Genomic DNA, 24524 nt, shown 5'->3' with positions numbered 1-24524 from the left:
CCTACACTCCAAAAGTGAGTTTTTATGCTAAATATAAATCAAAAGAGAAATATAAACTATACTTAAAGACAGGCATGGTAACACACACTTGTAATCCCAGAAAATGCAGAAGTCAAGAGGACTTCAATGAGTTCAAAGCCAGCCTGGGCTACAAAACAAGCTTCAAGATGGCAAGAACAACATGCCTCAAACACAAAACAACAACAACAACAATTGGCTCTACTTCACACTTTCAATCCGAGCACTCGGGAGGCAGAGGCAGGTAGGTTATGAGTCTGAGTCTGGTCGGGTCTACATAGAGAGTCCAGGCAAGCTATGAATACACAGTGAAAAGCTTGTCTCCAAGAGGAAGAGGGGGGTGGTGTCTGAGTCGGAGGGGTGAGGGGAGCCTGAGAGACGGTGTGAGAAAGACAGACAGACTGCCAGACACAGAGAGTCAGTACTTCCCACTTGGAATACACAACAGGATTGTTATTAGCTGAAAAAAGATTGCCCTGGAATCATTTTGTGAAGTCTGTAAGCCATGTGATCCACTGTTTGGTAGACATTTGAGTCTGTAAGATTTTGACTGTCCTCTGATTCCGAAATTATCATACACACACACCCAGCCACACACTTACGCACGCAAGCAGGCAGGTACTAGTGCATACCAATGCCAGCACAACATAAAAACAAAAGGTCTCTCAGATGATAATGCCGAAATGCTACTGGCTTCATTATTTATTTAGTGAGGTGCAAATACTTTGTGTTTTCTCAAATACATGGCTACCTCAGGACAGTTTTCTAGATCACAGACAGAGTTCTATAAAGTCACTCGAATCTACAGTTCATCTACTTCCTACTCTACGTCCGCTGCCAATCCTGCATGGTCACTTTTACTCCGTGATCAAAGCCTTTATTCCTTTTTATCTGCACCATTATTTCTGCATTATTTCATGCAAAACTCAAGGGGACTCTGACACATGCAATCAGTGACTTCAAGGACAGTGAGGGCACCACATCAACCCCTTCTGCACACACAGAGCAGGCTGATGTCTTTCTTCAGTGACAGCGAGGGCACCATACCAACCCCTTCTGCACGCACAGAGCAGGGTGACGTCTGTAGTTTCAGTATGAACATTGACAATATGAGTGCATGTGATGTTGAATGAGAGGGACAGCGAGGAACCACCATGACTTCACACAGCCATGCTCGTCTCCTGTTTGATGGACAAGGTGGGTAATTCTTGTTAGCATGCCCTATACTGCAGGTCTGGGCTGGCTGGGCAAATAAGGATATTTGCGTTTCCTCGTAAGTAACCCTTCACCCTTACATGACTATGACAGAAATGGTTTAACAGAGTAAGCCCCAGCTTAAGAACCCTGCAAGTAACCAGGCCCAGAACCAGGGTTATGTGTTGGCCCACTCCAACATGCACCCCATCTGTGATCTGCTGGAGCACGGGGGGTGGGGAGGGAAGTGGTGGTGCTTAGTCCTGCTGACCCGAGACTGCAGGATCTCCACAACATAGGGTAAGAACGGGATGTCCAGGAAGACTCCCAGTGAGGGCCCAGCGTTAATGCTGCAGCAGAGACCAGGGACCGAGAACCAGCCCAATGATTCTTTGTAATGTACGTCTGTATGTAAAGATGTATGCAGAAAGGGTTCACTGTGTGACTCACAGAGTCACACTGCAGACTTCATGACCAGATTTTCCCCTTCTTCCTTTCTTTTTTCTATTTTTCTCTTAAAATTTATTTTGTTTTATTTTGAGGTGGAGAGAGAAGATGGGTGGGATCAGGAAGCATGATGCGAAAGACAGAAAGAATAAAATTTTTGAAAATGCTGGTAAAGCACTGGGGAAATGGCTCACTAAAGGGCTTGCTACAAAACAGTGAGGACCTGAGTTCAAGTCCTCCTCTGGGATGATATTCTCTAGCAAGAAAATAACATTTTGATTAAAACACCTCTAATTGGGTCTAGGGAGATGCCTCAGTAGGTATCTGCCACACAAGCACAAGGAACAGAGGTGTGCTGCACGTGCTGTCAATCAATCCCAGGGTTCTGACGTCATGCTGGGAGTCAGAGACAGAAGAACCCCTGAAAGCTGCTCACGTGCACAGCAGCAAACAAGAGACCCTGTCTCAAACAAGGCCGGACAAACGACTGACACCAGAGGGTGTTCTCATGAATACACGTGTGTACACACACACACACACGTTACTGTTCTAAGAACAAGGGAACATACACTTTTATTAAAGCTACGTCAGTATCGAAGGAGCAGCTCTGTTGCGACAGAGGCAGAGCAGTGAGGCCCCACTCCTGAAAGAAAAGTAACTACCCTGTGCCTTGTCACCATGCACTCCGACCTGGCCAACAAGAGGCCGTCAAAAAGAAGGAAGCTCTGTGGAAAGTCCAAGGTCCTCCCCCCTCCAACCAGGTCTAGGAAGGTGAGCATCCAAACTGGTTAGGCTCCCACAAAGCCAGAACATGAAGTAGGAGCAAAACCCAGTGCCATTGTCCTTGGCTTCTCATCAGCCCTCATTGTCCGCCATGTTCAGAGAGTCCGGTTTTATCCCATGCTTATTCAATCCCAGTCCAGCTCGTACAGGGCAGGGAACCCTGACTGCTCTTCGGACTGGAGAGGGAGGGGGGGAGGAGTGGGAGGAGGGGGAAATTTTTTTTCAATAAAAAAAAATTAGAAAGTATACTTGAAGCTGGGTATATTATACATGCAGTAAAACATTATGTATTAAATGTTTAAACAGGAATGGGAGGAGAGGGTGGGGAGAAGAGGTGTTTGTGGGTGAGTTAAATAAAACTAAGAATGTAAAAAAAAAAAGGAAGCTGCCAAAGATCAAAAGCGGCCCAGAAAGGGACATGAAGAAAATGGAGACACTGTCACAGAACCTCAAGTAGCAAAGAAGAAAAATTAGGAGTCCAGTGGCAGAGAGGCCAACCACAGAAGTGGATTTGCTGACCAAGGAGCTTGAGGACTTTGAGATGAAGAAAGCTGCTGCTCGCGCTGTCACCGGCGTCCTGGCCTCTCACCCCAACAGTACTGATGTCCACATCATCAACCTCTCACTCACCTTAGAGACCCCAAACTGGAACTAAACTCACAGCCTCGTTATGGCCTCATTAGCTCAAATGGAACTGGAAAGTCCATGCCACCCTCTGCTATTGGGAAACGTGAAGTGCCCATCCCCGAGCGAGCGCATGGTCATCTACCATCCTAATAGCAAGATGCCTCCTAGCGGAAAATCACCCTTGCATGTGTGATGGAGGTGGACACAGAGCGGGCCATGCCGGCAAGGAAGCTGAGCAGTTAGCTCATGAGGATGCAGGATGTGGGAAGTTCATGGAGCTCTATGAGCGGCAAAGCCGAGATGAGGGTCTCAAGGATCTTACATGGATTGGGTTTCCGACCTGCCATGCAGCACAAGAAGCGGAAAGACTTCAGTGGTGGCTGGCGGATGAGGGTTGCTCTTGCTATTCCCTCCAGACCCTCGCTGCTTACCTTGTCTTGAGAGATGCAGCCAGGGGTCCCTGGGTTAACCCAAGGGCCCAAGCCCTGGTCTAGTCCTGGAAGGATTCAAGAGCCTCATTTTATGGGTTTGATGATATTACAGGAATACTGCCAGCCAATCACCCCTTTATTGCTTCTGGTTTCGAGCCCTGGGTCATGGTCGTAGTCCTGGTTAATATATCATTCCCCCCACCCCAAAAAAAATAGTTTAAAAAAAAAAAAAGCTGTGTCAGTTTCACTGTGAAACTGTGCAGAATGTAAGTGTGAAGCCAATGAATTTCCTTTCGCTCTCCCTGGGAGACCTCTATCTCCATCCCGCTCACTTTTCATTCTTTAGAAATGTCTTGAAACAGGGTCTCACTACTTTGCATTTATCTATGCATCTTGCTCTCTGGGAGATCAGCATGTTCACTGCATCACTGGTTTCTCAAACTCTCAAACTTTGCAATGCAGGCCTGGCTTGTGACAGCCTGGCCTCTGGCTTACTCTGGGTAAGCAGAGTCCTCCTGAGGTCACAGGGCACTCTTCATCAGCTTTCCTGGCCATTCTGGTAATGGTTCACTACTGTGGGACAATGGTCTTGTACCCCGTAAAGATTTGTCACTAGTACTTGTTTAACAAAACACTGATTGGCCAGTAGCCAGGCAGAGAGTATAAGTGAGGTAACCAGAATAGGAGAATTCTGGGAAGAGGAAAGGCTCAGTCTGCAGTCACCACCCAGACTCAGAGGAAGCCAGATGAGAATGCCTCACTGATAAAAGTTAACAAGCCATGTGGCTAACAAAGACAAGATGTAAGATATAAGAGTTAATTCGTAAGAAGCCTGAGCTAACAGGCCAACCGGTTTATAATTAATGTAAGCTGCAGGACTGGCCAAAACAGAAACCTCTGTCAACAGTTCTCCTTCACTGAGAAAATGACTCAGTTCAGCTTTATAGATTTGATTTCAATTAAACTCCCCTGAAAATATCCAATGTGAGTGTACTATCTGATCTAGCTGAGTCTCAGAAAGCACAGATTCTCGGGATTTTTTTTTTTTTTTTTTTTTGAGCCTGTCCTGGAACTAGCTCTTGTAGACCAGGCTGGCCTCGAACTCACAGAGATCTGCCTGCCAGGTGTTGAGATTAAAAACATCTGCCACCACTGCCCGGCTATATTATCATATTAAAGCAAGAGAAACAGACCTTTAAAAAATAAAGCCAATGCTGAAGAGAAGGCTCAGCAGTAAAGAGCTCATAATGCAGTTCCAGGGGATCCCCTTCTGACCTCCACAGTTACCAGAGATAATTTGTGATACACTTATATACACACAGGCAGAACACTCAAACTAAAATAAGATAAATAAATCTTAAAAATTTTAAAGATAAGCCGGGCGGTGGTGGCGCACGCCTTTAATCCCAGCACTCGGGAGGCAGAGGCAGGCGGATCTCTGTGAGTTCGAGACCAGCCTGGTCTACAAGAGCTAGTTCCAGGACAGGCTCCAAAATCACAGAGAAACCTTGTCTCGAAAAACCAAAAATTTTAAAGATAAATAGCAACAAAAATATTCTTATTGTTTGATCACTAGCAAGTATTTTGGTAGGACATTTGAGCAAACTACTTAGGTGTGCATATAATTTAAATTTTAAATAAATAAACGCATTAATTTAGCTGCAATGTGGCATAACAATGCACTGTAAGTTTACACACCACTCATACATCAGACTGCCCACTGGGCGTTGTAGAACTACATTAACAATAAGTCAAGTGTGTGGGGTCCTGGCTCTCTGCCTTACCCTGGACGATTAAGGGAACTGTGGTCATGATTAATGCTGTACATATACATTCATGCTAACGTCTCTTGTTTAATATAAGATGTAGAAAGACAATCCGTACCCACATGAGAAAAAGAAATAACCATGTCACTTTATTTTCTCAAGATCTCCTGACATCCATTGTTACATTAACAGGGTCACATCTCTGGTAAGATGACTTGAGGGTCAAAGGTCACACAACCCTAGAAGTGTTTCACATTTACTATGCAAGACACTGTTTAATATTGGCAAAGACTTTACCATTTAATCATCTTTAATCTAAAATAAGAAATAATTATTTGATTATTTATTAATTTACTACTAGAGAAGTCTTGTTTGTTGCTGTTTGAGGTGCCAGGAATCAAATCTAGGGCTTTGCACCCAATATACAAACATTCCACAGCATAGCTACAAGTCCCAAATAAACTTCCAAACATTAAATACTGGTTCGGTTATAACAAAGCCTGGTTTCCTCGAGGTTTGTTTTGGAAGGTCTCTTGTTCTGTCACATTGTGACCTCGTCTCCTCCTCTTATCCAGACACACATCTCCTCACCAATACCAAGGGCAGAATGCAGAGTCTTGAACCGAGCTAAAACCCTAGCTCTGCGGCCCTGAACTAGAATCCAGGGGTCTCAAACCAACCATGGGAATAGCTGACCAGTCCCACTCGGGACCTCCATGCTAATGCTTGGCTTCTATGCTACACCAAAAACTATGTAAACCATGGGAAAGAGCTGAGAGAAAATTAGAGTACCCACAAGAGGCCTGAATGACTGCAAAAAAGGCAAGAGGAAGGACTGGGGCCCTGCACAACAGCTCTTATCTATAAGCTGCAAAAACTGGTGGGAATGTCTTGTTTTGTTGCCCGCAGAAGTAATACAGTCTAATCTGTGATTCCAGACCTCACAAACACAATTCAGGCATTAAAAGTGGCAGGAATTGTTTGTAAAGGGCATTTCATGGCAAAAAAGAAAAGCCACATTCCTATTATCCCAAGCAATCTCCTCCAACTTCTAATTAACATGACCTTTATTAAGGAGCTCAGGAGGCTAAAAGAGTAGGGTCAACCTGAATTCAAGGCCAACATGAGCTACAGATCTTCAGTCATTCATCAAAGTTCTTGGTGTTCTTCCAGAGGACCTGAGTTCAGTTCCCACCGTGGACAGGAGGCAGCTTCAAACCACTTGTTCCTCTAATTACAGGGACCCAACACCTCCAAAGGGAGACAGCCATCACACCCTACAGGGACCCACACAGGGATACACCCTCAAATCAAAAGGCTTACATTACTGATTCTATTTCTCTGAAGGTTTCTGAGAAATAAGTTGTTTATCATTAGTTCACTCCTCAGTAAATTATCATGAAAAATAATCCACGACTCTTCTTCTATGATATTATATTATGACAAAGTGATTTTTTAATAAATATTTTGTAAAAACAAATCCTTTATTCACAGAGTTGGCAGGGTTCATAAGAAAAGGGAAATACTTTTCGAATTAGAAAGGAAGGAGTTGGAGAGGTGGCTTAGTGGTTAGGTGATGTGGGAGTCTTCTGTTTTATGTTGATTTCATTGGTTAATAAAGAAACTGCCTTGGCCCTTTAATAGGACAGAAAATTAGGTAGGTGGAGTAGACAGAACAGAATGCTGGGAGAAAGAAGCCGAGTCAGGCAGTCGCCATGATTCTCCCACCCGACACAGACGCAGGTTAAGATCTTTCCTGGTAAGCCACACCTCGTGGGGCTACACAGATTATTAAAAATGGGTTAATCGAGATGTGAGAGTTAGCCAATAAGAGGCTGGAACTATGGATCTCTGTGAGTTCGAGGCCAGCCTGGTCTACAAGAGCTAGTTCCACGACAGGAACCAAAAAGCTACGGAGAAACCCTGTCTCGAAAATCCAAAAAAAAAAAAAGAGGCGGGTACTAATGGACCAGGCAGTGTTCAAAAGAACACAGTTTCCGTGTAATTATTTCAGGTAAAGCTAGCTGTGTGGAGCTGGGCAGGAACGCAGCCCACCGCTGCTCATACTGCAGTTAGGATCAGTGGCTGCTCTTCCAAAAGAACCAGGTTGAAATCCCAGCACCCATACGGAAACTCCTGCCTGTCTGTCTGTAACTCCAGTTCCAAGAGATTCAAACGCTCACACAGGCATACATGCTGGGAAAACACCAATGAATATAAAATAAAAATAAATTACTAAAATTAGAAAGACAAAGCTTCATTAAAGCTGAATCACACACACACACACACACACACACACACACACACTCACACCTATGTGCCTATAAACATCTGAATTCGTTACAGTATGTTCCCCATGTTCCCTGGAGTCCACATCCCCTTTCGGCTCCCTTGTAAGCTATCAAGCCTCTCTGCTTTTCTGAGCTACTTTGAATATGGTGCTGGGTTACTCTCATGAATTTATTTTATAATTTATAACTTCTTTTTGAGATATGTTGAGTGACTGCTACTTTTTAAATGTTTAATGCAGTTCATTTAATTTTTAGAATAAATTTAGATTAACTTACTTTGAAGTCTTTGCAAGATTTAACAACTTGAAACACTCAGGGATGTTACTCTTGCTTTATATTAAGGCCTGGCTTTCGGGAAATTGCCTCACCTCGCATGTAACTAACTAAAGAGCCAAAGGAGGGTTTGCTCAAGAATCATGAGTCAAGACTGCACCTTGCCAAAGCATCTACACACTCATGCTTTTTCTGTTCTCCTATGTTGTTCTTAGCCCTAAACCCTTATACGCATGCCTCTTCTACACATTCATGAAGCCTCCATGAGTGACAGCCTTAAACTGCACAAGCCTTGGGCTCTGGATACGCGCAGGCCCAGAAGTCAGGAACTTCCATCAGCAATATTTCGAGGGCCAGGAAACACCTGACACTTCTAGCTGGGGAGAAGGCGCCTGAAGCCCTGTTCACTGACCACCGGGATGGGAGAAGCTGCAGGCACGCATCCCTCCCAGCCCCACTGTAGTACAAAGCTTGGCAGCTGCTCAAGCCTAAACACAGCTCAGACTCTGATGCCTCTGTTGACTTCCCCCAAAGCTGTTTCCACCCGCTCTGCACATGGCTGTGCTCCGACGCTCCAGACATTTTAATCCGTTTACTCTGCTTTTCTCTACCTGCAATGCAACTACCCGAGACTCTCACTCAGAAGGCCCGGCCTCGGATGCTCCTTTCTGGAGGCCTCCATCATTAAACCACCTTCACCCGCCTCCCCCTTTTCTCAGCTCCTCCACACGTCGAAAGCCCAGTTCTACGCACATGTTCTGCTTTGGATTTGACATAATATCCTTACATCTTTGGGAAAGGGGTTGGGTTTTTTAGCTTTTGAATCCTTCTGGACCTGACATAATGTTCCATACTAAGTAAACTCCCCAAAGCCTAGTTTTTTAATAGCAACAACAAAAAGAAGTTAATACTTCAAGAAATGTAATGATCCTCAACTTAACTGGATCTGGAACCAACTAAAAGGCAAGCTGCTGGGCACACCTGTGAGGAATTTAATTAATCAGGTTATTTGAAGTGAGAAGACCCACCCAAAATGTGGGCGCCCAATAAGGGCAGCACCAATAAAGGAGGTCAAAGAAAGAGAGAGCAGCTTTGTTGCTGCCGGCCGGCCACCGCTCGCTCTGCCACGCCTCGCTATCTACGCCGTGGCGGCTGTAGTTACTGCCTGTGGTTCTGGTTCCTGTCATACTGTCTCCAAGCATGGGGTGTGCCCTATGGATGGCTCGTGAGCATGAAGAAGACCAAGGTCTGGGTTATGGACCACCCTAAATGGTATGCAGGCATCACCCAAAAGTGGACAAGGGAAGCACTGACACCCACTTTCTGGGACAGCCCTGAAAGGCTTACGTCACAGAGGAGGACACTGGGCAGTGCACATGGTGGGACACTTTGCTTGGTTCACTGGATTCAGGGACATGGAAGACCCAGGCATGGAAGCTGGTGAGAACAATGTTTGGGGTAGCGGTGTGCAGACAGATCTCTACACAATGGGCAAAAAGAGAAAAGGGATTTGTGCCCCATGTAAATTCACATCATAAGATGTTAGCAGAGCCGGGCGGTGGTGGTGCACGCCTTTAATCCCAGCACTCGGGAGGCAGAGGCAGGCGGATCTCTGTGAGTTCAAGGCCAGCCTGGTCTACAAGAGCTAGTTCTGGGACAGGCACCAAAGCAACAGAGAAACCCTGCCTCGAAAAACCAAAAAAAAAAAAGATGTTAGCAGAGAAGGAGAGCAACAGTCTAGGAGGCAGGATAGCCCTTTCAGTGCGCAGTTAGACTCTTTCCCCAGCCATCTTTGCCACAGCCCAAAGGCCCATGAACAAAGCGAATCCTAGGTGCTGGAGGAAATACAGAATGGGCAGTGGAGGATGTCATATGTAAGGACCAGCCATGTGACCAGTTACGGAAATGAGGACTGAATTTCCAAGAACGACTTTGTCCTGGTCTGTTAAAATGTTAGACAGATGTGTTTTATCTCCTCCATCTCTTTACCATGTGATGCAGCACTGGCTGTGACAGTAGCGCTGATGATGTATTCTAAATTTATATCTCCGTATTGGGCTTTCAGTACTAAAAGACTAAGAATTTTTCATGATACCGTGTCAATTGTGTGGGAAAATTACACATTTGCAGTTGTACCTGGGATAGATATATCACGCTAGAAAGTTATGATATTTTTATTGCTGTAAGTTGGAAATTAAGCATGACACAAGGAAAGGTGATTGTGTGTAAACTGACAAGGGGGTGCTGACTTGTAATGGCTGATCGTAGCTAGCAACTTGACGGGAACTGGAATCAACTAAAGTCAGGCCACTAAGTACACCTGTGAAGAATTTTCTCAGTCAGGTTATTTGACACTAGAAGGCCCACTCTAGGTGTGTGCAGTACCTTCTAGGGGCAGCCCAGGAAAGATGGAGGGAAAGAAAGAAAGCAGCTCTGTTTTGTGATTTCCTTTGCCCTCCCTGGTGAACTCATCTGTCCTGTTTCTGCTATTGCGGCAGCTACCATTAACTGACACAGGATGGGCCTTCTACCTGGACCCAAGACCCTTGCTCTCCAGGAATCCTTGAAGCCCTCAGCACCAAACTGAGACTGCTGGCACACCTACCTACTGACTTCTCAGCCTTCCCAGTAGGAGACAGCCACAGTGTCCAGTTTGTATTGTAAAAGCCAGTGTCATGATGTCCTTTCAATACACATGTGTTTATTATCAGTACTGTTCTTACAGCAAACCCTAAACACATTTCATGAAGTCAAACTATATTCATAACTAGTAATAATCAAGACAACATGATTTGGCTAATTATGATGGCTCAAGTCTATAAGCCCAACACCCAGGAGTTTATGGCATGAAGCCTTCATGACCAGCCTAAACTACAAAGTAAAAACATGTCTCAAAAGGGATTAGGGACTAGACAGAGGACTCTATGGTTCTTTAAAAGCATTGGCTCCTCTTCCAGAGCACCCAGATTCAAGTCCCCAGGACCCATATGGAAGCTCACAACCATCTGTAACTATAGCTCTGATACTTTCTTCTGGCCTCCTCAGGCACAGGCAGCAAGTAAAACCTACACATAGAATTATTTTATTCTGGGTGGATATAGTTCCATGACCTAAATATATATGTCATTAAAATATCTTCCTTTTCCAAAGTCCCATACCTAAAGTGTACACCATGGTTAAAAAGCACATGGCGGCAGCTACCAGCTGCCTGCCTACTACCCATCAATCACCTTCCCTATCAACAAAGGAACACAGGAACAATCACTTCTCAACGAAGAGTTCAAGTGGACATAGTGGCCACCAGTGATCATTATTTAAAGAGATACTTTGAAAGAATGTCAAAACTAAAAAGAATATAAGTCACTAGAGCATCATAGAAACATTACACTACCCCGGGATGCCTAGCTAGACTCACCAGACTGTGTACAACACTGCAGCTTACTAAACATATTCCTAACTGGAATCATGCAGACAGTTAAAATACAGGGAACACAATGGATAACTGGGAAATTATAATTCACCAGGAAGAGTATGATTAACATTTAATACATGGAAGAAGCAGATAAAAACAGAAAATAGCACCCCTCATTCATAGAAGATAGTGTGAACATGATAGCACACTCAATCAAACCCTGTGTGAGGTCAGAAAACCTGTTTTTTCAATGTGTCAATCAAAAAGGAAAATGGTACTTTTTTCATGGTGTTATAAGGAATTAGTGAGAAAACCAAGCAATACCTTTAAGTTGCATCAAACACAAGCCACAGCATCAATTTATGACCACCCGGTAGCAACTTCTGCACTAGAGGAACTGGTATTAATACCACACTACAAATGCACGAACTCGGTAACACTTTCCTCAATGCCGACAACCGTAACCTTTTATTACCGCCTTCATCTGACTTAGCACCACAATATAAGAAAAAAGAGTGGGTAAAAACGTCATAGCAAATGCTACAGGTGTTTAAACATCCTTACCCCGAAGATCCAATGCTCTTACAAACACCAAGAAGAGGTCTTTTCTCAGCAAAGTTATCACATTTTTGAGCACCTGTTAGAGAGCATAAGACAAAAAAGTATGTTTTGAGAAACTCATGTATATTGTATATTTGCCATTATTTCAAAATATTTATAACAGAGGATGGGATAAAGCAGTGGGAAATCCCTAGTCTGCCATGAACAGAACAATGTAAATATCTATACAAGTTTGTGAATGTGTGTTTACATTCATATATACACACAACAGAAATTTGTTTAGTACAATGCATTTGGCCCACTTAAATGCACAAATAAAGAAAAGTGAAGGAAAATATTTTAAATGTTAAAGATACTGACATTTTATTAAAGATTTGTTTGATTGGCACCTGTTTCAATCTTACCAACATTCTCTGTGGGATTAAAAAAAACCATCCTATAGTGCTGATTAGCTCATTATGACTGGTATGTTTTGCCAGCCTGGGATGGTGCACAACTTTTAATCTTCGCAGAGGCAGGCGGATATCTGAGTTCAAGGCCAACCTGATCTAGAACTCCAGCATGGCCATGGCTACACAGAAAAATCCTATCTTGAAACTCCCTCCCCCCCAAAAAATAGCATGTGCATAACACCCAAACTATTATGATTTTAAAATTATAAAAATGTATCATAGTATTTATGCATGAATGCAAAATTTTTAATGAAACAGTTTCATTAAAGTCACCTAAGAAATGAAACGAATCCTTGCTAGTTGTTGGGATATACAAATGCTGGAAAACAGACCAACCACTAATAACCCTGCCAATGTAGCACATACAGAATAAAGATTTGACTCAACTCTATACATACTCATGCTAGCAACAATAGAAAACAACAAAGTTAACTTGTTTCATTCTGTTTTACTTCTGCAGCCTAGGCAGGCCCTAAACTCCAGATCCTACAGCCTCAGGGAGTACTACCAGAACACCTAGTTTTTCTTTTCATTCATTGTTTTATTTTTATGTATATGGATCTTCTGCCCATCTATGTCTGTGTGCAATCTGCCTGCAATGCTCCAAGACCAAAACAGGGTGTTAGCTGCCCTGGAACGGAGTTACAGATGGTTTATAGTAAGCCACCATGTGAATTCCAGGACATCAGTCCTGTGGAAAAGCGGCCAGTAATCTTAACCACTGACCCATCTTTCCAGCCCAAATTTTTTTTTTAATTTCTCCCTCTCCCTTTGAGAAGGTCTCATGAATCCAAGGTTAGCTTTAACTTACCATGCAGCCAAAATTGGCTTTAAAATTTTTATCCCCTGCTTCTACCTCCCTAGAGTGTTCAAAAATAGTTGCTTTAACACAGTAATGACTATTTACAGAAACAGACTAAAATAATAGTTAATAGATCAGAGTATTCCCACTCAAGTCAGTAAGGACACAAGTGTGCTCAACATCGATGGTCTCATTCAAGGCTATGCCAAAATACTAGTCAACATAATATTGCAATATTCCTTAAGATCAACCAAGTGCATGGTTGAAGAGATACTTCAGTAAGTTAAGTGTGTGCCTTGAACACAGAGCTATGTGCGATCCTCAGAACCCATATTTAAAATAGTAGTATTTAGTAGTGTTGCTCTTGTAGAAGACCTTGCTTTGGTTCCCAGCACCCGAGAGCAATTCACAATCTTCTGTAACTCCAAGAATTACTTCTGTAATTCCAAGGGATGTGACTTCCCCCTCTGGCCTCCTCAGGAAACACACATGCATGTGATTCACATACACGTAACTAAAAACAAACTTTTTAAAAAATAAGATTAAAATAATAAATACACTTTGGGTACAAATGACATAGAAAGATGTTCAACCATACAATTAAGAGAAAGTCCTGAAAACCGTGTTAATGGTACTTGGAGAGCTTGTGCTGCTCCTGGTCTACACCTAGAGCACAGGAGGAGGTGAAGCAGTCTGACCTTCATCAAACCTGCTCAAGGGGTGAAGAAACTCCCACATGACAGACTTCCTCCACTGCCAGCACCAAAGAATTAAAAAATGAACAAACTAGTTCCATCCATTTATGTGCAAATTTCAAGATGTCATTGTTTTTCTCCATTACGTAAATGTACCACATTTTCTTTATCCACTCTTCCAGTGAAGGGCATCTAGATTTGTAGGTGGAGACTGCTCGTTCATTCCTGGCTGCCTGAACCCGAATGATCACACAGAAACTATATTAATTACATCGCTGTTTGGCCTATGAGCTCAGGCTTCTTATTAACTCTCACATCTTAAATTAACTTTTTTTTTTTTTTTTTGGTTTCTCGAGACAGGGTTTCTCTGCGGTTTTGGAGCCTGTCCTGGAACTAGCTCTTGTAGACCAGGCTGGTCTCGAACTCCTGCCTCTGCCTCCCAAGTGCTGGGATTAAAGGCGCGCGCCACCACCGCCCGGCTTTAAATTAACTTATTTATATCAATCTGTGTATCGGCATAAGGCTGTGGCTTACTGGTAAGGGTCCGATGTCTGTCTCAGCTACATAGCATCTCCCTGACTCTGCCTATGCTCTCTATAAATCTCTTCCAGCCTGGCTATACTCTGTTCTGCTATAGGCCGAAGGAGCTTCTTTATTAACCAATGGTAATAAAACGTATCCCACATCTTAGGTTGTTTCCAGGTTCTGGCTATTACAAACAATGCTGCTATGAAGACAGTTGAACAAATGTCCTTATAGTATGATTCAGTACTTTTTGAATATATGCCCAAGAGTGGTACTGATAAGTCTTGAGGTTTCTGAGAAAATGCCATACTGATTTCCAATGTGGCTGTACAAGTCTGCACTCCCACCAGCAATGGAGGAGTGTTCCCCTTACTCCACATCCTCTGCAGCCTATGCAATCTTAGCCAAGTTGACTATTGTAATCATCCTGAGTGAGCAAACCCAGACCCAGAAAGACAAACACAATATGTACTCACTAATAAGTTGATATTAGATGTAAAACAAAGGATAAACAGCCTACAGTCCATGACCCCAGAAAAGGTAGGTAATAAGGAGAACAGTACGAGAAACATACATGGATCCCCCTGGGAAGGCGGAAATAGACAAGATCTCCTGAGAAAATTGGAAGCATGGGAGTGAGGGAGAAGGAAGGCAGAAACGGGTGGAAGGAGGGAAGAAAGGAAGGGGGAGGAGAACATGCGGGAATGAGATTGTCGAGATGGGGGAAGGACAGAGAAGGAGAGCAAGGAAAGAGACTGATTGAGGAAGCCCTTATGGGGCTAATGAGAAACCTCTCAATAGGGAAATTCCCAGGAATCCACAAGGATGACCCCAGCTAAGACCCTAAGCAATAGTGGAGAGGATGCCTAAACTGGCCTTCCCCTGTAATCAAATTGACGACTACCTTAATTATCACAAAAATTTCATCCAGCAATTGATGGAAGCAGATGCAGAGATCCACAGCAAAGCACTGGGCTGAGCTCCCTACGTCCAATAGGGGAGGAAGGAGGGGTAATGCAAAGGGGTCAAGACCATGAGGGGCACCCACAGAGACAGCTGACCTGAGCTAATGGGAGCCCACTAACTCGGGCCTGACAGTGGGGGACCAGCATAGTACCAAACTGGGCCTTCTGAATAGGGGTGACAGCTGTGCGGCTGGGGCAGACTGCTTTAACGGGCTTTTTGGAGCACATTGTCTTTGGAGGAATACCTTGCTCAGCCTAGATGGGGGGAGGGGGAGACTTGGTATGATATGCTAGACTTTGTTGACTTCTAGATGGAGTGGGGGTGGGGGAGTTGGAGGGAGCAGGAGGAGGGGAGGAAGTGGGAACTGTGAATGGTATACAAAATGAGAAAAGATTGTTTTTTTTAAAAGTAAATTAGTTTAAACAATGAGCAAACTTAGTGAACACACTGGAGCGGATCCTCCACTCACTCTGGCTTCCTACAAATGCAACCTCCAGAATATCACTCTAGTGCCTGCTGCCCATCTGCTTTCCTGGAGACCCCACTGCATAGCACCTGCGTGACTCTGCCATTCCTCCTCTGCTGCCAGCCTAAAGCTTAGGATCAGCCACCAACTATGGGAAGAGAAGCTATTACTCTTCTATGATACAGTTGCTTGCTATACTTTTGCTTTTAAAGATTTGCTTTTGTTTGATTGTTGTTGTTGGTGGTGGTGGTGGTTCTTTTTTTCTTTTGAAGACAAGACCCTGACTGAATAACCTTGCCTGGCCAGGAATTTGCTTTGTAGACCAGTCAGGCTAAACTTGAACTCAAAGAGACACGCCTGCCGTTGTCTCCTGAGTTCCACCACACCTAGTCAAGATTCTTTAGATCAAAAATAAATAAATAATTTAAAAAACTAATATCTTATCTAGGATGGTCTGGTAGGAGAAACATAAAATGTAATGAAATCAGATGGATCATCAAATGATGAGCAGTATCTCATATTATTCCAAATACTTTAGATAAATCGGAAATTTTTCAGCTAGGAGTGGGTGAGATGGCTCATCAGATATACATGCTTGCTAGGCAAGCCTGATAACCTGAGTGAGATCTCTAGGACCCAATAAGGAGAAAACAAATTTCCAATAGTTTTTCTCTGGCCCCTATATAACTCCATGCAACAAGCATATTCTCTCTCTCTCTCTCTCTCTCTCTCTCTCTCTCTCTCTTACACACACACACACACACGCACAGAAAGAGAAACACAGACTCTGTCACACAATCATATAAACTTTTAAATAAAATAAAAATTTAAAATCTATTTATCTTTATTAAAAATGTATGGATGTTTTCTATTGTTTGTATTGGGCTATATATGTTTCTCTGCTCCTATCCCTTCCTCCCCTTTACTTCAGGAGATCTTGTCTTTTTCTACTTCCCATGTAGATTAGATCCACGTACATCTCACTTAGGGTCCTCTTTGTTGTCTAGGTTCTCTGGGATTGTGAATTGTAGGCTGGTTTTTCTTTATATCTAAAAGCCATTTATGAGTGAGTACATATGATATTTGTCTTTCTGGATCTGGGTTACCTCACTCAATATGATGTTTTCTAGATCCATCCATTTGCCCACAAATTTCAAGATGTCATTATTTTTTTCCTCTGTGTAATACTCTATTGTGTAAATGTACCACATCTTCTTTATTCATTCTTCAGTCGAGGGGCATTTAGATTGTTTCTAGGTTCTGGCTATGACAAATAATGCTCCGATGAACATAGTTGAGCCCATGTCCTTGTGGTATGATTGAGCATCCTTTGGGTATATACCCAAAAGTGGTATTGCTGAGTCTTAAGGTAGGTTGTTTCCTAATTTCCTAAGAAATCGCCATATTGATATCCAAAATGGCTGTACCAGTTTGCACTCCCACCAGCAATGGAGGAGTGTTCCCTTTGCCCACAACATCTCCAGCATAAGTTGTCATCAGTGTTTTTGATCTTGGCCATTCTTACAGGTGTAAGATGGAATCTCAGAGTTGTTTTGATTTGCATTTCTCTGACGACTAAGGATGTTGAGCATTTTCTTAAGTGTCTTTCAGCCATTTTAGATTCATCTGTTGAGAGTTCTCTGTTTATGTCTGTACCACAATTTTTTACTGGATTATTTGTTCCTTTGATGACCCATTTCTTTAGTTCTTTGTATGTGTTGGAAATCAGTCTTCTGTCTGATGTGGGGTTGGTGAAATCTTTTCCCATTCTATAGGCTGCCATTTTGTCTTGCTGACAGTGTCCTTTGCTTTTCAGAAGCTTCTCAGTAAAAAAAAATTAATTTCTTGAGACATTCCACTTAAAATCTAAATTGTGTTCATATAAATTGACATTTATCAAACACAAGATCCAAATTTTGATGAAACTTTCACCACATCAATCAAAATTATAAATTTAAAATCCCTGAATCTACACATAAGATGGCTGAGATTTTTATCCTACACACACACTCAAGGATGAGAAACAATTTACATGCCCGATTACTCACTCCAGCACTGTTTAAAAGAGTGAAGGAGGAAAGGGCCAACTGTGTGACGGAAGATCCAGACCCCACCACTGCAAACAAAACGCACTGAATGTAAACACAGAGGAGGCAGCAAACATAATGAAGAAAGGGGAATACACACAAGAGTGGGAAGACACAGACACACAGCATCCCTTCCGCTGCACACCCTCCCCAAGGACACATAGGAATTGTAATCATTCTTGACAGGAGAGGCAAAGAAAATAAGAAGACTGGAGAAGTGGAAAGAAACTTTTCAATGTTGAAATCGTTTCTGGTTTTCAGTCCATGTGATACATAAATTTACTGTAAAATGTCTGTGTTCACTTTAAACAAGAAGCCAAATGCCAAGAGATGAGCTGGGGCTTATTTTAAATTTGAATACAAACTGAGGGGATGAAAACATGTGTTTAATTTTATTCTCTCTAAAAGTTCTATGAGAGCAATTCTTCAAGTTTTAAAATATGTAATAACCCCAATCAAACTTACAAAGAGATAAGTATCGACCATTTTAGCAGTTCAAAGTAAAAGCTAAAGGCTTCAGTGGTAGAAAAGCACCCCAAGATTAAAGGGACTTTATATAAAGGGTTATAAAAGGCACAGTAAGAGATTACACCAGGTACACTCGGGACTGGATATGAAAGAACCAGTCTAAAACAAAGGGAGACCAGCTTGTCACTTGGCTACCTGAGAAACTCTCAGATGCAAAAACTTTACTTCTAGACAACTTAGCTCACCCTCCCCATTCCTAGCAGCCTGAAAGGCCACTCTCTAGAGAGCCTCGGACAGTAAGCAGCTCCAGGTGACGTGAGGATTAAATAACAGCATTAATGCTTAATGCCGAAGCCGCCTTTCCCAGGCCCAGGACTCCTCCCAAACACTAGTGTCAGATCCTTATCACCCAGGGCTCCTCTGGGGAAGGACTGGAAAGTGCTGGGAGAAGCCTCCAGGAAAGCAACCGCACGAGGGAAACGCCTCAATCAGTGAAGGTAAAGTTGCAAACTGTACAGGGACAGGAAAGGATCTACAGTAGTTTAGAAAAGTGTCTCCATAGGAAGAAACAGCAGGATTTATGACGTCACCGTTACTAACTTCTGGGAAATGTGAAGATTCTGAAACGTGGAATGAAACAAAACCCAATGTGAAATGGGTAATGAAGTGAAGGAAGCTCTGGAGGCTGCGTGCAGCTCAGAAAGCAGAGTGCTGGCCCAGAGCGCTCAAGGCCCTGGAGTCTATTCCTCACACTGCATAAACCAGGCTTGGTTGCTGATCCCTGCTGTCTTAGAACTTAGGAAGTAGAGGCAGGAGTGGGGTCAGAAGTTCAAGGTCATCCTCAGCTACTTAACAAAACCACAGAGAAATAGGGAAGGAAGTGAATGGGGAGGAGTGCGTAGGGAAAAAAAACCATTTTTTTCAAATGGTAGATATTATTTTAAAACTTGAAAAGTACCAGCGATAAACTGAAGAAAATTTCCAGGACACTTTAAATATTCACAAGAAATCTTCAAAGTCAGTGTGGAAGAACCAAGAAGGAAAACAAAAGCAAGGCATGAGGAGTAAGTACCCTCTTCATTTCAGCACTAGGGAGGTTGAGGCAGGAGGATGACGGCAAGTTTAAGGTCTGACTCCATCTCCATATTAAAAAAAAATGAATAAACAAAAAAGAATATTTGTTCAAGATCAAAACATTACACAGTACTCTAAAAATACATAAATTTGTTTTATGATATTATATAAAATTTTAAATGAAATAAAAATTACATGTCTGTTCAGACATAATTTACAATGGATTATTTCTGCTTCTGCTACAAATCCGATTTAACAATTAATAATCTGACTTTTAAATCCAAGTATGAGTTAAAATTTAACTGATCCAAAGCCTATATTATTTCTGTACAAAATTAATTACAATTGGACTTCATCTGCACAGAGCCAACCCTTCACTCCTCACACAGTCTGCTCCTGGGTTTACAGTCTGCACCTGCTCTGTGCAGACCAATCCGTTAATTCGATGGAAGAAACATCGGGTTTTGAAGTCCAATTCTGGCAAGACTGGCTTGATTATTTCACACTTCTCGAAATGCAACTGAAGAACTCCACTGGTTCCCATTGGCCTCCTAGAATCTACCAGTGAGCAGACTTCGCCACAACACAGGTACTAAGATTTAGGCTCTTTATGGATATTCAAAGCCAAGTTTGTAAGATGCAAAAGAGAAGCCCTAACTCGAGTACAGGGCCACCCACCAGGTACCCACTAAAAAAGACAACTGTAATGACTGAACCACAAGAAACAAGGATCCCCAAAATACTTACATGCATTTGAGGCAGAACCTTCTACAAACTGGGAAAAAAAAAACTACAATTTCATAGTTTGAAAACAATGTCAGTAAATTTTAATTCTCATTTAAGTATCTTTATTCTGGATGGTCTGAATAAATACAATTCTTAAAGTATAAATTCTACACACTAATAAACAGTGCAGTATTCATTTGGGTTTTTTATGCACATAACAGCAGCTTGTACTTTTCCTGAGGCCTAATGGAGTCATCGCCCTCCAGTAATGTAATCCTCCAAATTGGAGCGGATTAACTTTTTATATATAAATTGTGTGTGTTTGCATGGACAATAGAGAGAATGACGTTACACACACCTGCTCCACAGCACTTGACAGAATGCACCATGATGATTGAAATGAAATGTAGCTAACCAAATCCATCAAATACAAAAACTACTGCAATCCTGTTGCAAAGTCCTTTTGTTAAACTCCTTTTATTCTAAATCCTTTTAATTCTGTCCTATAACACTAAAACATTTACAAAAAGCTTAAAATCCTAATAAATCACACAATTAAAGTAATGAAAGCGGGCCTGCTCACCAAGTCACCAGCTCCTCCACCACTCAACAAAATTCAAAACAGTTAGCCTGTCAGAAACCGCTAACTAATGTCCCCTCACACACGCCATTGAAAACGCATCTGAACCAAAGAGCTTAAGCTCATAAATCAGCCTGGAGATTCCAAGACATCAACTTAAAAACAGCTTCTACCTGAGTCCAAAAGCAGATCCAGAGGCAAATAAAATGCCAACTGGTGATGAAATACTGCGCCTCTCCCTTTTGATGTTGAAGACAGTGTCCTGCATATAAAGACTTTACACAACAGTATGTCCTCACTAATAAATTTTTACTGAGAAAATCTTTTCCAGAAGGATTTCTTTGAACAACTAAACTCATTTAAACCACTCAGCCAATCTATCCCCAAACCCCCCTGCCTCCTCGCAAGGAGAAGAGGTCTCCTGTTGCCTAGGCTCTCCTCAGCCTCTCGGCACAGTGAGCTGATAATGTGGCACAGTGAGCTGATAATGTCGCCGGAACACGGATCCTCTTGCACTACCTCCCACAAGCTGTGTCACCTTATTTTTTTTTTTAACTGAAATCATTTCCTTTAAAACAGACGTCATAGCCGGGCGGTGGTGGCGCACGCCTTTAAACCCAGCACTTGGGAGGCAGAAGCAGGCGGATCTCTGTGAGTTCGAGACCAGCCTGGTCTACAAGAGCTAGTTCCAGAACAGGCTCCAAAACCACAGAGAAACCCTGTCTCGAAAAAGCAAAAAAAAAAAAAAAAACAAAAAAAAAAAAACAAACAAACAAAAAAAAAAAAAAACAGACGTCATTAGGTTGACCTTGAGGTGTTTTACTTATAGATTCTCTCATTGTGAGCACTCAAGATACAGGCAAAATGTGAAATTTCAATGACTGTATGATCAGTGAATTCTTGTGTCAGTTTTTAAGCTGTCAGAATTTTTTTTATAAGGGGCAATTTCTACTTTATCAGATTTTTCATAAATAATCCCTGTCATAAATTGGATGATCTTCTTATGTCTTTTTCTTATCTAAACAGGAAAATGTGACCAAGTGCCTTAAAAAAAAAAAAAAAAAAAAAAAAAAAAACAGAGAAGACAGGGATTGAAACACGGAAGAAGCCAGACAGAAGTTTCACGAACCTGGACCAAGCACAAGAGAGTCAGGACAAAATCTCACTGCCTTCAACTATTGGATCTAAATGTGGTCACAAAGCACACCTTGGCATTTGCCCTCGATATTCAAAATACACGCATACATTGTAGCTCCCAGTGAACTCAGAAACTGTCTCGAGTACAGTACAGAATAGCAGAGATTTCTTTTCTTCTATGGCCAGGAGCTGAAGCCAGCATCATGGGTCTTATGCTAGCCCTACACATCTTTTGAGAATTCACTCTGCATCCAGGCCTTCTTTCACAGATTAGACTTGTCAGATGGTCAAAGCCACCAAAATCTTCCACTGTTCTGCAGAGGACTTAACTGTCCACGGAGAGGTTGACAGCTTCTGCAGACTGCTGTGCAGCAGAGGACTTAACTGTCCACGGAGAGGTTGACAGCTTCTGCACACTGCTGTGCAGCAGAGGACTTGACTGTCCACGCACACATGCAGAGGCTGTTACAACATTAACATCTACTCCTGTGTGATGCCAGCCCTGGCTCCTGCTCTGACCACAGTGCCACAGTTCATCTGACGCCTATCCACGCGACTCAGTCTGGACCACACTGGGCTTTCCCAGGCTTTCCAGCTCAGAGCACAGCACTTTCTACTCTCTGCTGAATACACTCTGATGTCTTTAACAACTTGGCCAAAACATCTCGTAGTCAGAAAGGTCCCTCTCTCCATCATCCTTCATCACATTCTATTCCATACCCAGATTTATTTCTTCACAGTACCTACCTGTACATACCATACACATTACATTGTTGACCTTAATTCCTATACACTAAAATCTGTAAGTCAACGATCACAATAACTATATTCACATTGCAAAACCACGTTCGGGGGCTGGAGAGATAGATGACTCAGTGGCTGCTCTTAAAGAGGACCAGATTCAAGTACCAGCACCCACGTGGCAGCTCACAGCGTCTGCAACTACAGTTCCAGGGGATCTGACACCTTAACACAGACAAAACACCAATGCACCTAAAACAAATTTAAATAAATTTTAAAATAAAAACTTATCAAGACCATCCTTGAATTTAAGCTTCAAACTACCACACACAAAGCTCTGCATTTGCATGCTACAAGTTAGCTGCATTAAAATATATTAGCAAGTAAAAAATATCAAAAGGATAAAGGTAATATTGAAAAATATCAAGAGGATAAAGGTAATATTGAAGGTGTTCATTCAAGGGAATACTACATGGCAATAGAAAGGAAAGATACCTAGAGTTAGGGAAAACTGCTTTCTCTGATGTGAAAGAAATCATGGAAGGAGGGAGGGAGGGAGGGAGGGAGGGAGGGAGGGAGGGAGGGAGGGAGGGAGGGAGGGAGGGAGGGAAGAATATGGAATATAAAGTGCGCATCCGTCAAAATTAAGACTAAAGGCAGACATGGTGGCTCACACCTACAGTGCAGTAGAAATAGCTTAAGCTCCCACACTCTAAGCTTCAAACCACCACACACAAGGAGAGTTATGCATGCTAAAGTTTATAGCTGCATTAAAAAAAATGTAAGTAAGAAATTGCACCGCAGTCAGTGTAGAAACGGGGACACTGACAGCAATTGACTGGGTGCTGGCAAGAGGGGAGCAGACTGCTAACAACAGACGTGGAAGAACAGAGGCCAAACAAATGCCTGGAGCCCTAACAAGAAAGAAGAAGCACAGGCAGTGTGTGTAGTGGGCAGAGCATTAGCGAGTCACAAAAAATGAGCAGAGTCACATGTGGGTGAGGAAACCACGATTTAACATGTTCTGTACAGGACACTAGTAAAAGCACCATGCTGTGGGAAATACATGCAGAAAACACAGCTTCCACAGAACTGTGGCTTAAAACAGACAGGAACTGGGTTCTGTTTAGTCGGCAGGCTTAGTGTTTTGTTTGTTTTTGAGTTTTCTGGGTTTTGAAACTTTGCACATACTGACCACACTTTCTATGGCAAGGCTAGGCCCCTAGAATCAATACTTTAAACCAACAACAAAAAAGAACTATTTTAAAATTGGCACAAGGCCTAGAAAGGCCATCCCTTTGACCCTAGCATATAGGAAACAGAGGCAAGAGGGAACTCTAGGCCAGTCAAGGCTACCTCGCAAGACCCCGTTTGGTGCCATGGATCACTGTGGAACTGACAATTACAACAGTAAGACGCTGCAGCACATCTCCTGCAGTGACCAATTAGGAAACACTGACACCAGAAGGTAGGCAGGTCATGCAGCAATAGAACCGTCATTCCTCACAGGTCCAACAAAAAAGGTTGTGTCATCTCTATGGAGGACAGTTGACAGTTCCATAAAAACTGAACATGCTCTCGCCATACAACGTCTCAGATCCCCGGATATATTTACCTAAACGATGCGAACATGCATCCATACCAGATGACTGCTTACAGTGGTTTTATTTACCTCTAACAGTCAGGCTGTGCTAAACACGGATGCAATCAGCATGGCCTCCTGCAGGTGAACAGATAAACCACCCCTGACTGCGGTGAAATACTATTCACGACTGGAAGGAAATTAGCAAGCTATCAAAGAATGAAGACTTTAAGCAAAGTTAACTACTTATCATTCAATAAAAGAAGCCAATGTGCAAATGTTGTGTACTGAGTGAGTCCTATCATGTGACATTCAGAAAAAGGCAAAACTGTGGAAACAGTTAAAAAAAAAAAAAAAAAGATTAGTCTAGGACTTAGAACTTTTTGAGCATTTGTTTTTATTTGGGTGTATGTGCTTACT

At 42.6% G+C, this 24524-nt stretch overlaps 1 protein-coding gene across 7 annotated transcripts in view; it reads right to left on the bottom strand.

Annotated features, from left to right (window-relative positions):
- The window catches only part of Bcas3 (BCAS3 microtubule associated cell migration factor), a 486981-nt gene that overhangs the window by 410338 nt on the left and 52119 nt on the right, over positions 1-24524 (bottom strand). For all 7 annotated transcript variants that reach the window (XM_057774686.1, XM_057774690.1, XM_057774688.1 and 4 more), the window contains exon 7: positions 11807-11879. In XM_057774686.1, the coding sequence (XP_057630669.1) occupies positions 11807-11879 (73 nt within the window). The remainder of the gene's footprint in view (positions 1-11806; positions 11880-24524) is intronic.

This window comes from Chionomys nivalis, chromosome 7 (genome assembly GCF_950005125.1).
Source record: "Chionomys nivalis chromosome 7, mChiNiv1.1, whole genome shotgun sequence".
Lineage (NCBI taxonomy): Eukaryota > Metazoa > Chordata > Mammalia > Rodentia > Cricetidae > Chionomys > Chionomys nivalis.
The sequence above is the reverse complement of the archived record's forward strand: the minus strand, read 5'-3'. Positions and strand labels throughout refer to the sequence as shown.